We start from the raw sequence: 22,572 nt of genomic DNA on the forward strand, positions 1-22,572 counted from the left end.
TCTGCCTGCGTTGGTTCTCAAAGTGCTGGTATTACAGGCGTGAGCCACTGAACCCTGCCTGATTTTTTATTTTTTGTAGAGACAGAGTCTCATTATGTTGCCCAGGCTGGTCTCAGACTCCTGGGCTCAAGCAGTCCTTCCGCCTCAGCCTCCCAATGTACTGGGATTACAGGTGTGAGCCACCGTGCCTGGACCCTTATACCATTTTCTAATACCAGATTCCTTTCTAAACAAGAGTTGAATCCAGGTTAAATATTTATATGAGAAAATGAGGTAAACAAGGAGCCAAGTCATATCAGGCACTTGACACATAGGTTTAGTAGATTAACTGGAAAACTGTACTGTGTATATCTTTATTTCTGTATTATTGTTGTGTATTATAGCTTAATAGTTACAAGCATGGGCTTAGAGTAAGATCTGGGTTCAAATTCTGGTTCATTGCTTCCTACTTTTTTGCCCTTGTGCAGGTCAAAGGTCAGCAAATGGAAGCTGCTGTTTTTTGGTGGTTTGGATAGCCTGTGGTGATGGCTGCATTTCTTTCTCTTTTCTTGATCAGGTGGATTTGTTTAAAAAGAGCCTTCTGTTGATTCCTATTCACCTGGAAGTCCACTGGTCTCTCATTACTGTGACACTCTCTAATCGAATTATTTCATTTTATGATTCCCAAGGCATTCATTTTAAGTTTTGTGTAGAGGTAAGTTGATATACTGCCTATTTTTTCATTTATTTTGTAATTGGCCAAATAGCATCTTAGCTCTAAGTAGAACAGCAGCAGTCAAAACCATATAGGAACAGTTTATGTCATGAAAATCCTCTAAAATGTTAGTTGAGAAAAGGACTAGAAGAGGAATCTGGCTGAGGAGAGGATCTGTCTAGGATCCAGATCCCCCTCTGAGATACTCCACTTGGATTTTCTCTGCTTTTCCCTTAAAACTACATCTTGAATGTGGTTAGAAATTGTTTTTCTTTGATCATCTTAGAGCTAAAATTGGCTTGTATCTGCAAAATAACTCCTGTAGAATAAAATACAACCTAACGGAATCAGTTGACAAAATATTAGTGCTCAGCTAATAAACAGATGGTGGGATACAAAATCAAGAAAAATGAGTAGGTTTCCGGATTTTCCTGCACTATCAAGAACCAGTAAGAAAATGTAACTGGGAATAAGATTCCATTTATAAAAGAAACAAAACATAAATAACCCAGGAATATGCCCTAGGAAGAAATGTAGAAATTCTTTATGATGAAAACTCCTAAAGCTTTAGGTACTTAAAAGAAATGTGTACAAAACTGTAAAAGTATTTGAATAAAATACGGAGAATGTTATGTTCACAGAGTGGGGAAGGACTTCTTTCATGGAACCAAAGAAAAGACATAAGGAATAATTGGATAAACTTAACCACCTCATAATTTAAAACTTCTGTATATCATAAAGTTAAAGGACAAGCAGCAGACTTGGAGAAAATATGTATGATGTAAATAACAGAAAATAACTATCCAGAATACATGGAAAACTCCTACAAATGAATAAGGGGAGGATAAAAGGACCTAATAGAAATGGACAAAGGCTAATTTAGTAAATTTTAGGAAAAATGTAAATGACCATTAAAACACATAGAGAGGTGTTCAGCCTCACCACCAGAAATAAAAGAAATGCAGATGAAAACTACATCAGTTACATTTTTTGCCCATTATGTTAGAAAAGTGATGCTATTCAAGTGTCTATGTGAGTGTAAGGAAATAGGCATTCTCATATTTTCTGGTGGAGTATATAAATTGATACAGCCGCTTGGGGATAGTTGCAGTTCTCACCAGTTCTAAGTGCTCTGTAAATTAAAAAGATACAAATTCTGTTGCATATCAGTTCCATTTCTTGGTATCTACTCCATAAAAATGCTTGTATATGCACACAAGGATGGGACATGTGTTAGGATGTTCATGGCAGCATTATTTATAATAGTGCAAAATAAAACAACCCAAATTTAGATCTAGCAAGAGAATAGCTAAATACACTATGGTACAGTATATCCATACTATTAAACTGACCATAGCAGTTAAATTGAATATAGTAGACCTTCAAGTCCTCAAATGGAAAGATGTCCACGGCATAGAGCTTTAAAAAGCCAATTGTGGAATGATACGGTATAGTACATTTATAGAAAAAAAATATGTATATGTGTATATATACAAATACATGCAGGTGTATGTGTAGACACATATATACATACGTATTTGTAAGTAAAAAGATGGGATCTTACCATTTTTTATATCAATGATTATTACCTTTGGGTAAGTGTAGAAAAGCAGGACTAATAGTTAAAGGGGATTTGGCCTTATTTAGGATATTTTAATTACAAGGAGAATATTTTGGCCTTATTTTGGGATTTTTTTTTTTTTACAAGGAGAATATTGTATTATTTGTTTAATTAACATTTAATTTAAAAATTAAGTATAATGCAAACTATGAGGAAAATCAAGTTTTCAGAATCCATATTCTCATTTCCAAGAAATCCAGGAAAAAAATACCCCAAAAACGAGAAGCCTCCTGGGCCCCGAGTTCTCACAATACCAGATGTGAGCGTCTTTTCCAGTTCCCTTCCCCTAATTCCTTGCCTTTCTCTCAACCAACATATTCCCATACCTGCCAGAGCCTGTCTGTATTGTCTCTTTACTAGACAAACCTGCAAAGGTATAACCAAAAGTGCAGCCATATCAGTGCCTTTAAGAATCAGATTCTGGGCCTGGCGCGGTGGCTCACGCTTGTAATCCCAGCACTTTGGGAGGCCGAGGCGGGCAGATCACAAGGTCAGGAGATCGAGACCACGGTGAAACCCCATCTCTACTGAAAATACAAAAAAATTAGCCGGGCGTGGTGGCGGGCGCCTGTAGTCCCAGCTACTCAGAGAGGCTGAGGCAGGAGAATGGCGTGAACCCGGGAGGCGGAGCTTGCAGTGAGCCGAGATTGCACCACTGCACTCCAGCCTGGGCGACAGAGCGAGACTCCGTCTCAAAAAAAAAAAAAAAAAAAGAATCAGATTCTGACAGGCAGAGGAGAGCAGAGGTGTTGGGAAAATTGTTTCATGTAGGAACTATTTACTGTGCCTCTTGCTTTGTGCCAGGCACTGATGCTAGGGAGTCAGGTAGGGGCCAGAGAGACGTTCGCCTTCATGGAGTGAATGATGGTTAAACAGGATTTTGTTTGTAAAACATGCAGTTGGGTTTAAGTCGATTCTGAATCATTAGGGCCTGGTTCTGCACAGTAATAAAAATTCATCTTCTGAATTTTTGCCCAAGCCCTCCTGCAGAGTTCTTACCTTTTCAGCAAAATTACAGTTGGCCTAATAATTTTGCACATTTGCAAAAAGACCCTAAGAACAGACTCCTTCTAGGTGATAGCTAGAAGTCATTTAGAGCCAAATACAGTTCAGTCATCTGCCCGGGTGGGGTCAAGCTGTTTTTTGTTTTAAGAGGATGTAGGGGTTGTAGAAGTGGCTCTTAACTAAGTTAGGGGCCTGTATTTCCAAAGAATTGACGAAAAGTGTTTTAAACAGTCACCACATAAATGTGTAGATTCCATGACAGCAGAGACTACAAGAGCTGTATTCACTAGTGTCCCCAGCACTTGAACCATTAGAGATGCTCAGTACATTTTGAGCATTGGTGACCATTTTTAAGGACAAATCTTTTTTGCCTGTATTTTACTTAAGAATTTACATATACTGGCCGGGCAGGGTGGCTCACGCCTGTAATCCCAGCATTTTGGGAGGCTGAGACGGGCGGATCAGAAGGTCAAGAGATAGAGACCATCCTGGCCAACATGGTGAAACCCCGTCTCTATTAAAAATACAAAAATTAGCTGGGCATGGTGGTGTACGCCTGTAGTCCCAGCTACTCAGGAGGCTGAGGCAGGAGAATGGCTTGAACCTGGGAGGTGGAGGTTGCAGTGAGCTGAGATCGCACTGCTACACTCTAGCCTGGGTAACAGAGCAAGACTCCATCTCAGAAAAAAAAAGAATTTATATATACTGCTTATTCTGAGGACTTGAAGTTACTTCTTTAGAGGGAGCAGTGCAACATGCTGTCATACTTTGTTAGATAATTATTTGCTTTCATCATGTTTTTTCTTCTGAAGGGGTGGCTTCCAGTCCACCTTTTTTTTTTTTTTTGAGTCAGAGTCTCACTCTGTCCCCCAGGTTGGAGTTCAGTGGCCCAGTCTTGGCTCATGGCAACCTCTGCCTCCTGGGTTCAAGTGATTCTCGTGTCTCAGCCTCTGGAGTAGCTGGGATTACAGGTGTGCACCACCATGCCTGGCTAATTTTTGTATTTTTAGTAGAAATGGGGTTTCACCATGTTGATCAAGCTGGTCTTGAACTCCTGACCTCACCTCATGTGCTCCACCTGCCTCAGCCACCCAAAGTGCTGGGATTACAGGTGTGAGCCACCACGTCTGGCCCTGGTCCACTTTTGTTGGGCGGTGGGGTGGGGTGGGTTATTCACATAACCTCTGACTTCACTCTTGATGTGGAGAGAGACACACAGAGGTTGAAAGCACTGGGGACATTTTGAAACTCCAGCAGGCTTCATCTTGGTAGATATTTCAACAGTGGACTTGACCATATTTAGTATTCAGAATGAATTTTAGTATAACTTTCCAGAAGCTGAATGTTAACCTTTTCTGCAGCCCTCAAAAATAAGGAGTGTATCAGAATATCTAAGGCTGGAATGTTTTTCATTTAGTTTTAGTTATTAATGATGTCTGCCATGGGTTTCTTTCCTCTGTTGAGCATTGGCAATGATAAAGACTTTCTTTTTGACTTGCCAGTATGTAAGTTTCAAATGCAGCAAGCTGACCACTGCTGGGAAGGGCTGGCTAACCATCTCATAAAATGTTCTGATTAAAAAAATGCCAGCGTCTACAGTCTTGATGCATACCTTGAATACAGAAGGTCTGACTCCCCCTTAACAATATGAAATGAAGAGTCTGAAATAAAGTTCCAGCTTTAGCCGGGAGCAGTGGTGTACACCTGTAGTCCCAGCTACTTGGAAGGCTGAGGTAGGAGGATCTCTGGAGCCTAGGAGTTCAAGGCTGCAGTGAGCTGTGATCACGCCATTGTACTCCAGCCTGGGTGACAGAGCAAGATCCTCTCTCTTAAAAAAAAAAAAAAAAAAAAAAAAATTGTTCCAGCTTCTTAATGCATACTCTGCCCAGTTATGGGGCCACAGCCTCCTCCTTTCCTTCTGTCTGCTATGGGCATGTTCCATTTTTCACCAACTGATGGAACACAGCATCTGTGTTGTGGTTTCTTTTTAACCAGAATATAAGAAAGTATTTGCTGACTGAAGCCAGAGAAAAAAATAGACCTGAATTTCTTCAGGGTTGGCAGACTGCTGTTACGAAGGTAAGTATGTGATAACAATGAAACCCAGGCATGTCCAGGGGATGGAATTATCTAAGGGTGGGTGCCTTTAAGAGCATTTGAAGACTAGTGACAGAGATACCAAGGAGAGCCTGGAGGCTCCAGGGAAGCAGCTGAGAATAAACTTCAGTTTAGTATTCATCATCGCTGCTCAGTTGCCCAGTGCTTCCCGGGAGCAAATCACTTCAGTCATTTCCTCCCTGAGGAAGTTGCTAATGATGTGTTTGGTCTTCTGGGGAAGAAAAAAACCTTTTTTGGGTGGCACTTGCCTCTTGCATCATGGCTCTTATTTCCAGATGACCCATATAGACCCAGAGAAATGCTGAAATGACTGTTTGGATCCACTGAGGGGGAGAAAGTGCATTGGGCTACTTGCCAGGCATGTGGGGAAGATAGTAGCCCAGGTGCTTTAGTCCCACCACTGTCTGGATGCAGCACCATGCTTGGCCCATGACATTCAAACTGTGGGGCAGAGTGCCCAGGCACAGCCGCTCATTCCTGTCGTAAATACCAGTGTCTTCCACTGATAGCGGGCTGTGTTGTTTCCAGTGTTTTTGTGTATTAGATCTCATTTGATCCTTATAACCTGTGAGGTAGGCAGGTCATTTAGGGATAAGTATTGTCTTTATTTTTCAAATGAGAAAACTGAAGCCCAGGTGTGATTTTCCCCAAAGGACATCAAAACTATTGATACAGAGTCAGGTCCTTGAACGCAGGTCTGTCTGGATCATTGACACGATGTTATAGGCAGGATCTTGAAACAAACCTTTAACCTAAACCCAAAGAGACAAGATTTATTAGTTCGCCCGTGAACTGAACCAAATGCTAAATTTTAAAATTAAGCTTAGGTTTTGTGTTTTGAATAACCTAGTATACCAGTTCAAACCAGAACTAGTAAATTTCCTGAATTTTACCCAATTAAAAAATCTAGGTATTCTAAATTTAGTCAGATCTTCTGTATTACCGCTTTGGGCAGAATACAGTAACCAGTTCTTTTAAAAACATACTGTTGGCCGGGCACAGTGGCTCACACCTGTAATCCCAGCACTTTGGGAGGCAAAGGTGCACGGATTGCTTGAGTCTAGGAATTCAAGACCAGCCTGGGCAACATGGTGAGACCTCATCTCTACAAATAATAAAATTAGCCAGCATAGTCCCAGCTACTTGGGATGCTGAGGTGGGAGGATTGCTTGAACTCAGGAGACTGAGACTGTGCCACTGCACTCCAGCCTGGGCGACAGAGTGAGACCCTGTCGCGAAAAACCCAAAACAAAAACCATACTGTTTACCTTCACGATTTCTTTCAAAGAATAGGGTCGCGTGATGTGAGATCAAAAGTGAAGACTGCTCAACGGAGTTGTCACCATCCTAGCATCCAGAGCCCGGGCCTTTGTTCTCCCAGCCACAATTCCATTTTGACTCCACTGTCAGTGAATTGATAGCAGAGCTCAGTATCCAAATGCATGTTTTAAAATAGGTTTTTACATTTGATTTCCCATTTCTCATATTTAGGTAAAACATTGTTCTATAAATTGGGGTTGCCACCTGATAGCTTTTTTTTTTGTGGCCAGGTACCTCCATAAAATTAGTTGCTTGAGATATCAGATATACCAGCTGTCCTGGAGAGAGAAAAGTTTCCTATCTTTTGCGCATTTTTCCATAAAGGAGTTTTTCTTATCTGAAGAGAAGTAATTGATCTTATTTTAATGACTATTTTGTTTTTCCCTTCAGTGTATTCCACAACAGAAAAATGACAGTGACTGTGGAGTCTTTGTGCTCCAGGTAAAGAAATACTGCCTTTTCGGAATTTACAATGTGTGAATTGAGTTTGTTGGGTTGAGAGGGGGGAGATGGCAGTTCCTGTATGTGTATATGATGCTAGGTACAAGCAGCGGAGTACTTTCTCTCCCCTTTATTGCTGAGGAGCAGTAGTTTCTGCATTTTCAGATGTTATCATTAGGAAGAACCACCTTCCAGGGATCAAGAGTGAACTGTGGGTATCATCCATGTCTCATTGGAGGTTATTAGTAAGCCACATTGGAGACTGACTTGAATTTGTCCATATCATAACCATTGGCATTTGCAGAATTTAAAAAAAAAACCATTGGCAAGCAATCTGCAGGTCTTTGACACAGTGATTAGATTTTAAATAAGGTCCACATTGAAAAACTGCCATCTCGTGCTGTAGATCTCCTTAGAGATTGAAAAGGGCTATGGAAAAAATTCAGTTATACATATATTTATGAAGAAAATTACAGAATATGATGCATGAATTTAGACATCTGCAAAGATCTTGGAAGACAGGTTCGTTTGTATACCTCATGCATGTTTGGGCTTTTATAAAGAAATTCAAGTTCCCATTAAGGGCCATGATGTGTCTAGCTGCACTTGCAGCAGGTTGCACTTTGGGAGGAATTGAGGCCTTTTCATCAGTTGCTGCTTTTCACAGTATTGGGTCAGGAGGGAGAGGAGATGCCAAGCCATGCACTAGCTTGGTCAGTCACCTATAATTTGGGTAAATGCTTAAAACAGTGTATTTTTACAGTAGTTTAAACAGACATGAAAATGCTGCCTTAGATTGGGGTCCCAAACCCCTGGGCCACGGACAGATGCCGTCCACATCAGGTTCTCACAGGAACATGAACCCTGTTGTGAACTGCAGATGCGAGGAATCTAGGTTGCTCACCCCTTATGAGAATCTAACTAATGCCTGATAATTCATCCTGAAACCAACCCCCTCTCCCCCAAGTCTGTGGAAAAATTGCCTTACACGAAACCAGTCCCTGGTGCCAAAAGGTTGGGGTCTTCTGCCTTAGACACTATTAGGTCTGCATTTAGTAAAACAGAACGGGCTGATCCACAACTCCAAGTGCCACTGAAGTGTTTCTGGGACCTTTTTTTTGCAGTACTGCAAGTGCCTCGCCTTAGAGCAGCCTTTCCAGTTTTCACAAGAAGACATGCCCCGAGTGCGGAAGAGGATTTACAAGGAGCTATGTGAGTGCCGGCTCATGGACTGAAACTCAGCAGGGACTCTGGGAAGTCTGACCGAGTTGGAGCAGATGGTTTGTTACTTGAATCTCCAAACACTTAGTTGAATTTTTACAGATATTTCAGATCAGTGGTGTTGGGCCACTATTGTTACCTCAAATTTATTTTTTGCCCTTATTCATTTCTCCAGCTACCATGTACTATTGTTTAATATTCAGTTTGGTTTCATTTTTAATTTTATGGTTCTGTGCGTCCCCCATATTTAATATTTATTCAAACGCATGCATATAGACAGAGCATGCAGTGAAGAGTATTAAAAAAAAAAAGCTTAGTAGATTTGGTGCAGCTTTTGAAACTTAGTTAGACGTGAACTGAATACAGGTTTCAGATTTACTCCCAGAACTTAAAAATGCAAGATGTTTTTGATACAACATAACTCTGAGAATAGTAAGTGTTCCCTGGGGCATTAAGGGTAGCTGGGGGTGGTTTTGACAAATCCAGTCCTGTTTTACTTTACCAGCGGCAACTTTCACCAACTTCCTTCTCCAAGTGAGTCTTAGAGAATGCAGTCCATTCCTTTTGAAGGGTGAGATGGAAGTGGTCGTAAACTGACTGGTGTCTTCTGTTTCTGGAGGCAACACTTGTAAGCACAGTGGCTGCTTTGGGAAGAGTAAGGTGTGAGAAAAAGCAACCTTGGAGGCCAGTAACAATGACAGATTTCAATCGTGGTTTTAAGAATTATTCGTGGCGTACATCTCATAAAGGCTTTTGCTGAGATATTGAATTCCCTGAATGTTTGTTTTCGACCTGTTAAAAAAATATTAACACCCATCAAACTAGTGGTCAAACAAATGAGAATGCAGCTGTTCTCAGAGTAATTTTTAAGTTGTCATTTCCCTGTGTTGCCTCCCAATTGGAAGAAGTTAAGGTTTACCAAATGCATTTCTATTTCAAGGGTATCTGAAATTTAAACATTCAAAACTGAAGGCTGACTGACTTTAGATGTTTTGCAGGTGGCTGGAGAGAAGCAGGAAGGTAATAGAGACAACTTAGTCCCATGGGAGCGCAGCAACCGTGTCAGGTTCTTTCTCCTGTCCCTTTAGTGACCTCAGTAACATGCAGGGCACATCTGCTTCTGCATGACCAGTGCTGACACTAGCACAGTTGTTTTTCTCCTTCTATTGAACCTCATCTTCTGAAGAAAGGCCCAAGTGGCCCTTGTCCATACACTTAGCTGCATTAGGATTAGTGTCACGCATCTTACATCTTTAATCCAGCCTTTCGTGACATATTGGAAAGTTGTATGTTAAACCTACCCAATTACCCTTTCTGAATCGGGAGGAAAACCAACCAATGTACGTATGAGAAACTCAGAAGTTTGAATAGAAAAACACCAAGTAAATGGCAGAAGATTCTCGAGTTTATGCCTGTGTAGGTTTGGAGTGTTGAAAAAGCCAAAATGTTTAGTTTCATTTGGCCCTAAGGTATGGCTGAGAAGGCTGCCTGCCGGCAGTTGAGGATCGAGTCCGACCGTGTTTACATGCAGGGTTCCCAACACCAGTGGTGACACTGGGAAGCAGCCCCAGCACTTTCCTCTCCTGAGTCCTCCAGACTCAAAATCCTTAATGTCAAACCGGGTCAGTGTTTCTTACTGTGTTTCAAGTCGTTAAAAAGACTGAGAGTAGAGGCACTTCATGCTGCTATAGGTGGGGTTCTGTCAGCGTTAGGAAAAAATGACAGTTTAGGGTAAGGAAGATCTCATCATGAGTTTTTCAAACATAATTATGCAAACATTAGATTTTTCAAAACATGCCAGAAATTTGCCTCTGATTTTTTTTTTTTTTTTTTTTGGTGGGGGTGCGGTATACCAAAGTAGCCAGTCACTGGGCTGTCGATTCAAAATATCTTGTACTTCAGAGTGAGGAAGTATTTCAGTTCCTCAGTGACAGAACCTGGCATGCAGAAGAGACAGAATTGTTCCTGGAAGAAAATCAACGCCCAGAGTGAGAGCTGCCCAAATCCAGTGACTTTCACTTCCAGTCTCATGCTTAATAGGGCACCTTGAGGTGTGCTGCCCAGTGTGGCTTAGACTAAATGTTGAGGGTTTTTTTTGTTCTTTTTTGAGTCAGAGTCTCACTGTCCCCTAGGCTGGAGCGCAATGGCGCGATCTCGCCTCACTGCAACCTCCACCTCCCAGGTTCAAGCGATTCTCCTGCCTCAGCCTCCCAAGTAGCTGGGATTACAGGTGTGTGCCACCATGCCTGGCTAATCTTTGTATTTTTAGTAGAGATGGGGTTTCACCATGTTGGCCAGGCTGGTCTTGAACTCCTGACCTCAAGTGATCTGCCCACCGGGGCCTCCCAAAGTGCTGGGATTACAGGCGTGAGCCACCGTGCCTGGCCAATGTTAAGTATTTTAAAAGTCATTTTAAAATATTTGTCATTGATGAAACTTAGTTTCAGCACATGTAATTGCTTTCCCTCTCTTCTTGTAACTAGGTGTAAACCTCTATTTAACTCAAGTCCTAGATTAGAATGTCCTTTGTCCTGATGTTTGCAGTAATTGCTTACTTGGTTAATAAAGATATTTTTGAAATATACTCTGGACTGTTGGTGAAAGAGGCAGGCATGGCTTTACTGGTACTAGTTTGGCACTGAACTGTTTGGGTGCCCATGAGGTAGGCAGACCTTATGCCTTTTTTTATTTTTTTGAGATGGAGTCTTGCTGTGTTGCCCAGGCTGGAGTGCAGTGATGTGATCTCGCCTCACTGTAACCTCTGCCTCCCAGGTTCAAGCGATTCTCCTGCCTCAGCCTCCCCAATAGCTGGGACTACAGCTGCGTGCCACCACACCCAGCTAATTTTTGTATTTTTAGTAGAGACAGGGTTTCGCCATGTTGGTCAGGCTGGTCTCGAACTCCTGACCTCAGGTGATCCACCCGCCTCGGCCTCACAAAGTGCTGGGATTACGGGCATGAGCCACCGCGCCCGGCCTAGACCTTATGCTTTTGAGGTTGAGTGCAGGGCTTGTGCTAACTAAGCGCTACTTTTGACAAGCCTTCAACAAGCTGCCCAGTCCTCTCCTCAGCAAACGCATCAGGTTGTAGTTGCCTCTTTACAGTGGTCTTTCCTTTTATTAAATCTATAGCAGTGAATATAGATTTGATTCACCTTTTAGTTACGTTCTCTCAAGAATCCTAATCAACTTTCAGTTAGCCTCTTAAGAAAGGGAAAAGAAGGTGCTGCCAGTCATCCCCAAATTATGTTTTTGGCTGTGCATTCTATTTTCTACATAGCACTGAATCTGAGTAAGTCATCCTGGATTTATAGCTGGAACAGAACAGTAACAGACCTAACTGGGACTCAGCCAGCACTAGCCTCATCTTAGCTGCCCCTTTTCTCTGCTTTGCAGTTTACTGCTTCCCTGGGCTAGACGTAACGGGGTTCTGGGCAGGTCAGACTCTTCAGCAAGACAATGTATTAATAGTGTGAATTAGATACACTGATGACCTGCTCTGCCTAGTTAAGAAACTGAATTAATCAGCAGTTATAAAGCACATACTTTGTTATGTGCTAGGCTCTGCCTCCTGGCCTCTAGATAATTAAGATGGCCCAGGGAATACCACCAGAGAAGTGCTAATTATTTGGGTGTTACAAAAGCAGACCTAGACAAGCTGTTCACTTAACTGGTACCTGTTGGTCAGAAAAAGAATTTATTTAGAGATTATGATCATGTAAAATTACAGTACTCAACCCTTCTAGCAAAGTATTTTTTTGAAAAATAAACTAAATGCCTTTATAAACTTGTGTTCTCTTGAGTAACATGTACTGTTTGGCGAGGAGTAATTTTTTTCTTGTGACATTCCAGTCACGACAGAGGTCATTTCAGAACAGTGAGCAGTGCAGGCCCTAACCAGCTCACCCTTAGAGCACCTCACCCTTAGAGCAGCAGCACCATCACTCGAATTTTCTGCAATGGAAATGTTCTATATCTTCATCTTAGCTTGACTGAGAAACTGAATGTTTCTCACACTTCACTAACATGTATTAATAGTGATTCCTTCATCTTAGTGTACGTTTGAATTTTCACTTTCTCTGATGAAAGTGAGAAACAGGTCAGAGAAATAGGAAAGAATGGTGCAGTAAAGAGGCTCACATTTAGTGTTCTCAAGCCCAGGAAACATAAGATGCTCTTAATTCGCCTGCAATTTCTCTTCCCCTGCAATCATCCAGAGCGTGTTTTTTAGAAAACTAACCTATTCTTCTATCAGTAGAGGTTGCTTGGTGCCTATTTTATCGCTTTCACAAGAATATCTGTGCTCTCTCTTCACACGCAGCAATGGTTATTTCCAACTGTCAATCAAAATGGACGTGCAAATTGTCCACATTATTCATAGAATCCCCTTGGAACTCATTCATGTGTATCCAGAGTACAGGAGTTCCAGAACACATTGTCCCTCTTTATAGGCCAGGAAACGGGCAGCAACAATGATCAGTTCATCCAGCTTTATTGAAACCTATTACAGAAGACAATCCAAATAAAATCACTGTCTCCTGTAGAAATCTGAGTTACGTTTTACTACAAAAGAATATAAAACAAACACATTAAATTACAGTGTGAAGGAATTTTAAAAATGAACAGTGTATCCTCATTAAATGTTTGCAAAGTTTCTTCCTAAGCACTTACAACTAGTTATAGCTCTTTTAAAAATTCAGATTTCTACACTCAGTTTAACATGAGAGACATTCACACTAAGGTACTTCAGCCCCAACTTTCACGGACTATTGGAAATTAGAAGGTACTTTGTTGCTAAGTGAAAAAAATTCCCATTTTTTCATATCAGGGAAAATTATACTGGACTTAACAGTTTTAAATGAGCAATAACTCAGAGAGAAATCACCTAATCACCTCTTGCCTTACAAATACCAAATAAATTCCCTAGACTCCCCTCCCCTGGAGAGACTATCAGCTCACTGTGAAGGCTTGAGCCTCAGTAGGTAAAATTTGAGGAAATGAGAAATGGCTAAAAGAGGCATCTCCTGCAGGAACCTTCTGTGACTGTTAGACATTCCATCTTCAAGCTCCCTTTTTAAACCCAGTCCGTTCCCAGCATCACTGAAAATGTAAAGAATAAACTTGCTGGTCCTTAGGTCAAGGCAGTGTTTTCATTGTCTCTTGATATTTTATCCCATTTCCTATTGACAACATCTCCCCTACCCGTGAAATTATTTAGAGGTTTGTCCCTCTATGACAAACCCTTGCTTTTTTTTAGCTTTAGGTATAACACCGACATCTTTTGAAAAACGTGTTAGTAAATACTCAAGTTCTGGCCTCATTTCCTGATGTGTAAAGCATGGAAGCAGTGCTTTCCTGTGGAGATTGCTTTTGCATCAACTATACAGGAAGGTCCTTGACCTCTAAGCTTGCCTTTAGAGGTTAGATTTCATAGAAAACAAATTCAGTTGTCAAACACCTGTTCCTAATTTTGTGCAAAGCAATACAACATAGCACAACTCCATTTGTTGTTTTTTGTTTTGCTTTGTAGAGACGGGGTCTTGCTGTGTTGCCCAGTCTAGTCTCAAACTCCTGGCCTCAAGTTATCCTTCCTCCTCAGCCTCCCAAAGTGTTGGGATTACAGGTGTGAGCCACCATGCCTGGCCCCACCTCCATTTATTAGGCTATCTCATGCAAACTTAAAATTAAAAGAATCATCCCAGGCCCCAATGTAGATCATGAACCTACTTAAGACTCATTATGGTAAAAACAAATTTTTAAATTTTTCTGTCTTTCTAAAAGTGTAGTGGTTATGGCTAAAGACTAATGAACATTATAGATCCAATCTGTTGTCAAAGAACACCATTTCTGACCTGGTAACAAAATTGTTCTGATAATCTGACACATGGCCAAGATTCTCAGACAAGAATAAAAGGCATTCTTTTGGATTCTGTCCTTTAATAACTTTCAGAGGCTTCCAGCTCAGTAAAGACACTGATCAAATCTTGGTAAAAATGGGCTCGTTTGCAGACTTTAGGTGATGTTCTTCAACAAATTCAACAGGCCAAGGGAGTGTTTGTCACTGACAGAGCTCTCACCACTCACTGGTTCTGTGCCAGTTTTCCATAGCCTCCTCTCCCAGCATCGTAGTCCTGCCGATACTCATCCCGAACCTTTAATGGAAAGAATCCAGAGTTACAGTATGGAAAAGAATGGCGTAACAAATATGCCTCCCACAAACATGTTAGACAAACAGTGAAACCTGTTCAGATGCCACAATGTGAACATTTCAAGCAGGACATATGCACTTCAACTCACTTCAGTGCGTTTTGCTTTCATTCTAGATGTTCCTGCAGGTGGAAGGTATCTAGCCCTAGCAGAAGTTCAAGAATGGTTGCTCGTTAGAAACGTACAGAACATACCACTTCAGGGTTTAAAAAAACAATTCACCCAAACCGTTGGGTGGTTTTCAGATCCACTTCAAGCCAAGGTTATAGACACAAAGTTATTTGCAAAAGAGTAAATACAAATTGCCAAAACACCTGTCATTGTGACTGAACTCCCAGGCAATGTCTGAGCCCAGAGACCCTTCTCGCATACCTGGCCCCCAGATCGCCCACGGCCGTACTGCCTGCCCTCCTTAAAGCCTGCGTCCCAGTCTGTGCGAATGATTCGGTCATCCAGACGCGTTCCATTTATGTACCGCATGGCGTTTTCCGCATCTGCGCGTGAGTAATATCTTAAGTATTAAGGAACACTAGCATTTTCCCAAACATTTCTGGAAATAGGGGAACAACATGTAAATGAAGCTGAGTTGTTAAAAAGTACAAGAGCTAATCCAACCAGATGGAGTTCAAAGACAGTAATTCAGCTTGCACAGGCCTGTTTGCGACTGGTTTGGAAGCACATAGAATCAAATATGACACATATCCATGGCTACACTGATCATATTTCTTGGACATTCCTGTTGATAATTTTTGGTCCCGTCATCTCCGTATTTTGGTTTGCAAAATATAAAACACGTTCAGTGCAAGTTTAGATTGCTGTACACTTCTTATCCAAGAAACAAGTGCTATATATTCAAGTTAGGTGCTATATATTCCAAGGCACCCTAATAAAGAGAAGGTCACCGTGCATATGGAATTGCGCTGCATTTCACTAAAGGAAAGACTCAAGGTTATCACCAAGGTAGCAGTTCCCAAACCTAATCAGAGAGACCTCCCTTTAATTAAAGGGGAAGACATTTAATCTCAGACAAATAAAAATAAGACAACAGTGTTCTGAATAAACCATCTGGAGAAACTAGTATCTTTGATGTTAGCAAGCCAAAATAAAATCTCTTTTCATTCTAGCATTTGGGAAATCCGCGTATCCCCAAGGCAAGCCTGCAATCTGGGAGAGAAGCCCTGCCTGGGTCCAGTGAGTCAGCATTCTTTTCCTTAATTATGAGCAGAAATCCAGGGATCACCAGACACTTAAGGAAAAATTTCAACCGAAACAAACATAATTCAGGACACAGGAAAAAAATTCAAAAGATACATTAGATTGGGTCTGCAAAATTTCTCAGAATATTAAATTGAATGACCAAAACATACAGTAAAAAGAACACAGGATAAATCCAAGAGGTCCAATACTTAAAAGAGTCTGAGTAAGGGAATTAAATGATCACAAGTAAATACAGTTTTGGTTTGTGCCTACACAACCAGCGTATATACATCTATATAATGAAATACTATACAGCTATTAAAAATGTTTTTTTTTAAAGATGGGGTCTTAACCCGTCACCCCTGCTGGAGCACAGTCACAAATCAGTGTAGCCTTGAACTCTTGGGCTCAACTGATCCTCCTGCCTCAGCTTCCTGAGTAGCTGGCACTACAAACACCAGCCACCATGCCCAGCTGTACAGCTATTTTAAAAACAGACCTACATGTGCTGAAATGGAACAATAAAAAATAAAAAAAGATTTTAAAAACAGCACATGAAATACACTACCGCACACCCACAGGGTTACTTCTTGAAAGATGCCCAAGAAACTGGTAACTGACTGCCTCTGGCAAAGGGAATTAGGGGTTTAGAACAGTACAAGATTTTTATATTTTCACTACATTCTTTGGATTTTTTTTTTTTTTACGTGAAGGGCAAACATTCTTGAAAAACTGTTTTTGTTAAAGAACCACAAAGCATGGATTTCAGAAGAGAATATAAATAGTATCGGCTTTACGGTATAAGAGCAGAGACACTGGGCAGAAGGTAGGAGGGAGATGAAGGAAAACGTAGGGGCAAGTGCAGGGACGCTTATGAGCTACCATTCTCAGCTCTACCCTGGTTCAGCAGCTACATTAGTTCCACAGGAAGGATACTCCACAAAACAGAATCCACATGCTGTTTTCTTCATTTTATCCAGACCCATAATGATTTTCTTTATGTCACCACTTTTGCTGAAGAGTTCATAGATTTGTTCTTCAGTTGTGTAAAAAGAAAGATTTCCAACATATAACGTACAGCTTTTCTTCAGTAATTTTTCTTGTTCTTCATTGTCACCCTAGAATTTCAAATAGAGACAAAAGTTAAGCAACTTCAGAGCCTTGCTTAAATAGTATTTCTAAGTACGGTAGGAACATTCATTAATTCTGATTTGGAAATCAAATTCTTTCATCCCAGCCTACCACAAATCCCTTGCCCAAAAAAAGGGATGGTAATGCCATACTGTCATGTGGAATTTCTAGCATTCTGTGAATGGAATCCATATTAATATACTTTAAGTACTTACACCACAGTTATCTTAAACTGTAGGCTATTTATTTGGATCTTACTTACATGTGTGAGAAAAGTAGAAAGAAAAAGAAGATGCCTCCTGTCCATGTTAACAAATCGGTAACAGCAGTAAAATGAAAGGAATTTACTTTCTCTAATGTCTCACTCCAGAGTTCCGAAAACCTCTTTTTAACATACAATGACTACTGTCCTGTGGACTTTTTGTTTTGTTTTTGAGATGGAGTTTCACTCTTGTTGTCCAGGCTCAAGTGCAGTACTTCACATTTGGTGAAGTACTTATGCAAAGTCCAGACTCTTAGTAGAGACAAGGCTCAAAAGTTATTCCGCATACAACAAAGTCACTTCTACGCCAGACTGCCACACAAGCGGCTTGCCTTTTCCCTGCACACATCATATGCTCAGCAGTGCATCCTTTAAGCCCAAGTTTAGACTCTGGACCTTGACCCAACATATGACAAAGGGCCCTTTTATCCTCTGTAGTGAAAAGTGGATTTTCAGAGAGAGAGTTCCTCTTTTAATAACCCCATAGAGATTGTTCAAAGCAACAACTTTGATGCTTTACATGCTCATATATTTTTTCTCTGAGTTTAGGAAAAAATGTAGTGATCACTAAAAACAAAACAGAGCTCACTTTCTTAATGGGCTTCCAAATTGGGATGACAGGATGAAGCCAGAGACAAGAATATAACTGTGCTTCATCCAACACACCTGACAGACAAATCCCTGGGTCCAAAATGGCTCATCGGGGTCAGGCGCGGTGGCTCATGCCTGTAATCCCAGCACTTTGGGAGGCTGAGGCGGGTGGATCGCCTGAGGTCAGGAGTTTGAGACCAGCCTGGCCAACATAGTGAAACCCCGTCTCTACTAAAAATACAAAAAATTAGCTGGGCATGGTGGCGGGCGCCTGTAATCCCAGCTACTCGGGAGGCTGAAGCAGGAGAATCGTTTGAACCTGCGAGGTGGAGGTTGCAGGGAGCTGAGACCGCACCACTGCACTTGAGCCTGGACAACAAGAGTGAAACTCCATCTCAAAAACAAAACAAAAAGTCCACAGGACAGTAGTCATTGTATGCTAAAAAGAGGTTTTCGGAACTCTGGAGTGAGACATTAGAGAAAGTAAATTCCTTTCATTTTACTGCTGTTACTGATTTGTTAACATGGACAGGAGGCATCTTCTTTTTCTTTCTACTTTTCTCACACATGTAGGTAAGATCCAAATAAATGGCCTACAGTTTAAGATAACTGTGGTGTAAGTACTTAAAGTATATTAGTATGGATTCCATTCACAGAATGCTAGAAATTCCACATGACAGTATGGCATTACCATCTAAAAAAAGCTATAGGTTTTAGACTGAGGAGATGAATAACAAAGTCAAAAGTTTTTAGTTTTCATCTCACAGGATGCTTTAAGTTCAAAATGGTCAGGATGTGGAACTGTCTCAAGTAGTAACTGTAAAAGTGGTGGAAGTGCAAATCATGCCTGGCACTTAGGCATCCCAGCACTTTGGGACGCCCAGGCAGGTGGATCGCTTGAGTCCCAGAGTTCGAGACCGGCCTGAGCAACACAGGGAGACCCTGTCTCTACAAAAAATTAGCCGGATGTGGTGGCGCGAGCCTGTGGTCCCAGCTTCTCAGGAGGCTAACGTGGGGAGGATCACTTAGGGTCGCTCCGGAGGTTGAGGCTGCGTGAGCCGTGATTGCGCCACTGCACTTCAGCCTAGGCAATAGAGCGAGACTCTGTCTCAAAAAATAAAATAGATTAACTGAATAAATTTTTTTTTGAAAAGGAATATCGCTCTGTCGCCCAGGCTGGAGTGCAGTGGCACAATCTCACTGCAACCTCCACCTCCCGGATTCAAGCGATTCTACTGCCTCAGCCTCCCAAATTGCTGGGATTACAAGCGCCCGCCACCACGCCCGTCTGATTTTTGTATTTTTAGTAAGACAGGGTTTCACCATCTTGGCCAGGCTAGTCTTGAACTCCTAACCTCGTGATCCACCCGCCTCAGCCTCCCAAAGTGCTGGGATTACAGGCGTGAGCCACCGTGCCCAGCCTTGACTAAATAAATTTAAGAGCTTCCCTAATTTGGCGTCAAACAAAATTTCCTTTTCCCTACTCTAGTAACATTTCACACATTCTCCACACTTACCCTCTGCTATATGCGCCCCTTCATTTCCCAATCACAAGGGGATTTTTCCCTTTTCTGAATCCTCACTACAGGGGATTATGAGCTCGCAGAGTGCAGAAACTGTCTTCCCTCTCCCTCTAGGGTTTAGCACAAGGCTTTGGCGACAGCACTCAATAAACGTTTACTAAATAATTGGGTTAATGAGTCCCGCCCCGCCAACCCCCAACCGTATTCCATCCCTACCTCTGCTGATACTGAAAAGTCTACTTTGAACATCTGCTGCCTCCCCTTTTTCCACAAAATATACTGTGATATAGTCCGGACTAAAAATTTCCCTCTTCTGAAATCCAGCAATTCTCCGATCTTTACATCCGAACACCCTCAAAGTGTCTAGCTTGGCGGATCCACCTCCCCACTCCGCAGCTTCCCCGAGGGCGGAGTGAGGACTCCACTTGTCTCCCACGCACCGCGCACAGCTTCCCTAACACCATCCTCCCAGAGAAGGGGCCCGAATCGCCGAAGGGCACTGCTTCACCGATTTAAAAAACAAAGTAAAAAGCCCCGCATCTGCATCAGGAAGGCGCCTCTACATACACTGGGAGAGAGAAGGGCACCCCTCCCCCTTGTTACGTAGTCATCTGCCGAGGCACAACCGTGGAAACGGGAGCCACCACTTCCACCACCGCTCAAACCTCTCGGCACTGGCTGGGGTACAGGGAGCGGCTGCGAGGGAATGGGAAAGCGAGCCTCAAATTCCCTGTCTTCCAGAGAGAGTGGCTTCAGTGATATCCAAACGCCCTCCCAGCACCCATTCCCTGCCTCGCTCGCAGGCACCGGGGCCCCACTTGGCGTTTGCGGATTGCAGCTGAATGGGAGGCAACACAATGAGACAAGAGCAAACCGTTTCTCAGCGTTCTGGCCCAGGGCCTTCCCCTCTCGCGGCCCGGCCTCCCTCACCCGGAAGTGCTGGTCCCGGTACTGGCTCAGCTCCACGTAGGAGTCGCTGCGCAGCGCCTTCAGGAGGCCACCCGACATAGCGCCGAGAAGCGGACGAGGATGCAGCGACTCCCCGCACGAGGCTGCGACTGCGATGGCGGAAGCGGAAACGCGGGGAGGCGCGCATCTCATTGGACCCAATCCGAGGGCGACTGTCGTCATCAAGCTGCGCGGGCGCATATAATGTCCGAGTCGGGCGCCGCAGGGCGGAAGAGGAGGGTGGCCAGGTCGGGTTCTGGGCGCTTGGAGAAGATGGTTCTGCGGCGGCTGCTGGCCGCCCTGCTGCACAGCCCGCAGCTGGTGGAACGTCTGTCAGAGTCGCGGCCTATCCGACGTGCCGCGCAGCTCACGGCCTTCGCACTGCTGCAGGCCCAGCTGCGGGGCCAGGACGCGGCCCGCCGCCTGCAGGACCTCGCGGCTGGGCCCGTGGGCTCCCTGTGCCGCCGCGCTGAGAGATTCAGAGACGCCTTCACCCAGGAGCTACGTCGCGGCCTCCGAGGCCGCTCGGGGACACCACCAGGTAGCCAGAGGGGCCCTGGCGCAAACATTTAATCCTGGGCTGTGCGGGGCCGAGGCCGCTTGCTTTTCTTTCCGGGCTCTACACTGGCCTCGACGTGGAGGGGTCATTCCGGGCACTGCGCGCGTCTTCGAATCCCGACTCGGATTGTTGGCCTGCAGACATCCCACGCATAAGAGCCTAGGCCAGACCGCCGGCTCCGTTGAAGTCTTGTGATTGGACAAGACACAGTGTGGAGAAAGACCCCGAAACCTAACAGAGATGAAGGTAGGCTGGGTCCAGACACGGCACCTACGGAGAGCCACGGACCGAAGCCGGAGAGCCTTTCCTCTGCAAATGGGACTGAAACTCTTGACAGATGCTGCTGAATCTGCACTGGTATAGCAGGACACTTAATTCCAGGGACGATATGGATGAAAAGACAACCCTACAGCTGCCAAATTCCTTTGATTAAATGTATGAGCTGGTTGATAGGCATGAGTGTGATACTTCTCAGGCAAGATGTATTAAGAATACCGGGGACTGTAGGCCTATGGTAATAATAAACAAGTATTTTATGAAATGAGTCTTCTGTGCTGGGACTTGCTCATTGCACTCTATGTGTTATCTCACTTACTCCTTACAACCACATTCACATGAGGAAGCAGATTACTTTTTGGATTTTTTTGTAGAGGTGGGGTGGTCTCGAACTCTTGGGCTCAAGTGATCCTCCTGCCTCAGCCTCCCAAAGTGCTGGGATTATAGGCAAGAGCCACTGCGATGGAAACAGAGGCTGCTGCTTAAGTTGTCCAAAGTCTTGCAGAGTGGGATATGAGCAGAGGCATTTGACTCCAGGGCCTAAGTCCTTAACAGCTCTGCAGCATTTACCCTGATACTCAACGCCTTCCTTCCCCAACCCCCCACGACAAGCATTAAGACTACTGCCTAGGGGCAGGGCCTGGTGGCCGTTGTGTCTAATCCCAGCCACTGCAGAGGCAGGAGGATCCCATGAGCCTAAGATGAGACCAGCCTGGGTAGCACAGCGAGAACCTTTCTCAAAAATAAAGACTACTGCCCGCCATGGAACGAGTTACCTGGACTCCTATCCCTCGTTTTACAGGGTCAGGGATACAAACTAAGACTATGGTCCAGCTAGTTAGTGGACCCATGATTAGGAAATCCATTGTATATAGAAATGTCCTGTCATTTGAAGCTCCTAGCTAAATTTCTGATTTTTTTTTTTTTTTTTTTTTTTTTTTTTTGAGGTAGGGCCTAACTCTTGCCCAGGCTGGAGTGCAGTGGCACAATACTAGCTGTCACTGCAACCTCGACCTGTTGGGCCAAGCGATCTTCCTCCCTGGGACTCCCAAGTAGCTGGGATTACAGGCCCATGACACTATGCCCAGCTAATTAAAAACTTTTTTTTTTTTTTTTTTGAGACGCAGCCTTACTCTGTCACCAGGCCAGAGTGCAGTGGTGTGATCTCGGCTCACTGCAACCCCCACCTCCCGGGTTCAAGTGATTCCCCTGCCTCATCCTTAGCAGCTGGGACTACAGGCGCGTGCCACCATGCCTGGCTAATTTTTTGTATTTTAGTAGAAACAGGGTTTCGCAACGTTGACCAGGATGGTCTCGATCTCCTGACCTTGTGATCTGCCCACCTTGACCTCCCAAAGTGCTGGGATTACAGGCATGAGCCACCGCGCCCAGCCACAATTTTGTTTTGTTTTTGGTTGAGATGGCATTGCACTTTGTTGCCCAGGCTGGTCTTGAACTC

General features: G+C 43.4%; 3 protein-coding genes across 9 annotated transcripts in view; 2 read left to right on the forward strand and 1 right to left on the reverse strand.

Moving 5' to 3' along the window:
• Nucleotides 1-12,206, forward strand: part of SENP5 (SUMO specific peptidase 5) — a 55,442-nt gene extending 43,236 nt beyond the window's left edge. Inside the window, exons 7-10 of one of the 4 annotated variants that reach the window (XM_063622181.1) lie at nucleotides 557-694; nucleotides 5,316-5,399; nucleotides 7,149-7,199; nucleotides 8,324-12,206. In XM_063622181.1, the coding sequence (XP_063478251.1) occupies nucleotides 557-694; nucleotides 5,316-5,399; nucleotides 7,149-7,199; nucleotides 8,324-8,434 (384 nt within the window). In that variant the 3' untranslated portion in view covers nucleotides 8,435-12,206. Of the gene's footprint in view, nucleotides 1-467; nucleotides 695-5,315; nucleotides 5,400-7,148; nucleotides 7,200-8,323 lie in introns of those variants that run through there. The other 3 variants (XM_063622183.1, XM_063622182.1, XM_063622184.1) reach the window with 3 other exon arrangements.
• Nucleotides 12,207-12,894: 688 nt separating this feature from the next.
• NCBP2 (nuclear cap binding protein subunit 2) lies at nucleotides 12,895-20,400 on the reverse strand. 4 transcript variants are annotated; one of them, XM_063622274.1, is made up of 4 exons: nucleotides 20,261-20,400; nucleotides 16,902-16,941; nucleotides 14,999-15,120; nucleotides 12,895-14,571 (listed from the first exon to the last, which is right to left on the reverse strand). In XM_063622274.1, the coding sequence occupies exons 1-4, from the start codon at nucleotides 20,336-20,338 to the stop codon at nucleotides 14,500-14,502; spliced, it is 312 nt and encodes a 103-aa protein (XP_063478344.1). In that variant the 5' UTR covers nucleotides 20,339-20,400; the 3' UTR covers nucleotides 12,895-14,499. The 4 variants fall into 4 exon arrangements, with proteins under 4 accessions (XP_063478344.1, XP_063478342.1, XP_063478341.1 ...); XM_063622272.1 differs by having other exon boundaries at nucleotides 14,999-15,137; nucleotides 16,760-16,941; nucleotides 19,771-20,363; XM_063622271.1 differs by having other exon boundaries at nucleotides 12,895-15,137; nucleotides 16,760-16,941.
• On the forward strand, nucleotides 20,360-21,381 carry NCBP2AS2 (NCBP2 antisense 2 (head to head)). Its single transcript, XM_063622280.1, has one exon. It carries the CDS (start codon nucleotides 20,360-20,362, stop codon nucleotides 20,849-20,851), a length of 492 nt encoding a protein of 163 aa, XP_063478350.1. The 3' UTR covers nucleotides 20,852-21,381.
• Nucleotides 21,382-22,572: the final 1,191 nt, after the last annotated feature.

Source organism: Symphalangus syndactylus, chromosome 17, assembly GCF_028878055.3.
Source record: "Symphalangus syndactylus isolate Jambi chromosome 17, NHGRI_mSymSyn1-v2.1_pri, whole genome shotgun sequence".
Classification (NCBI taxonomy): domain Eukaryota; kingdom Metazoa; phylum Chordata; class Mammalia; order Primates; family Hylobatidae; genus Symphalangus; species Symphalangus syndactylus.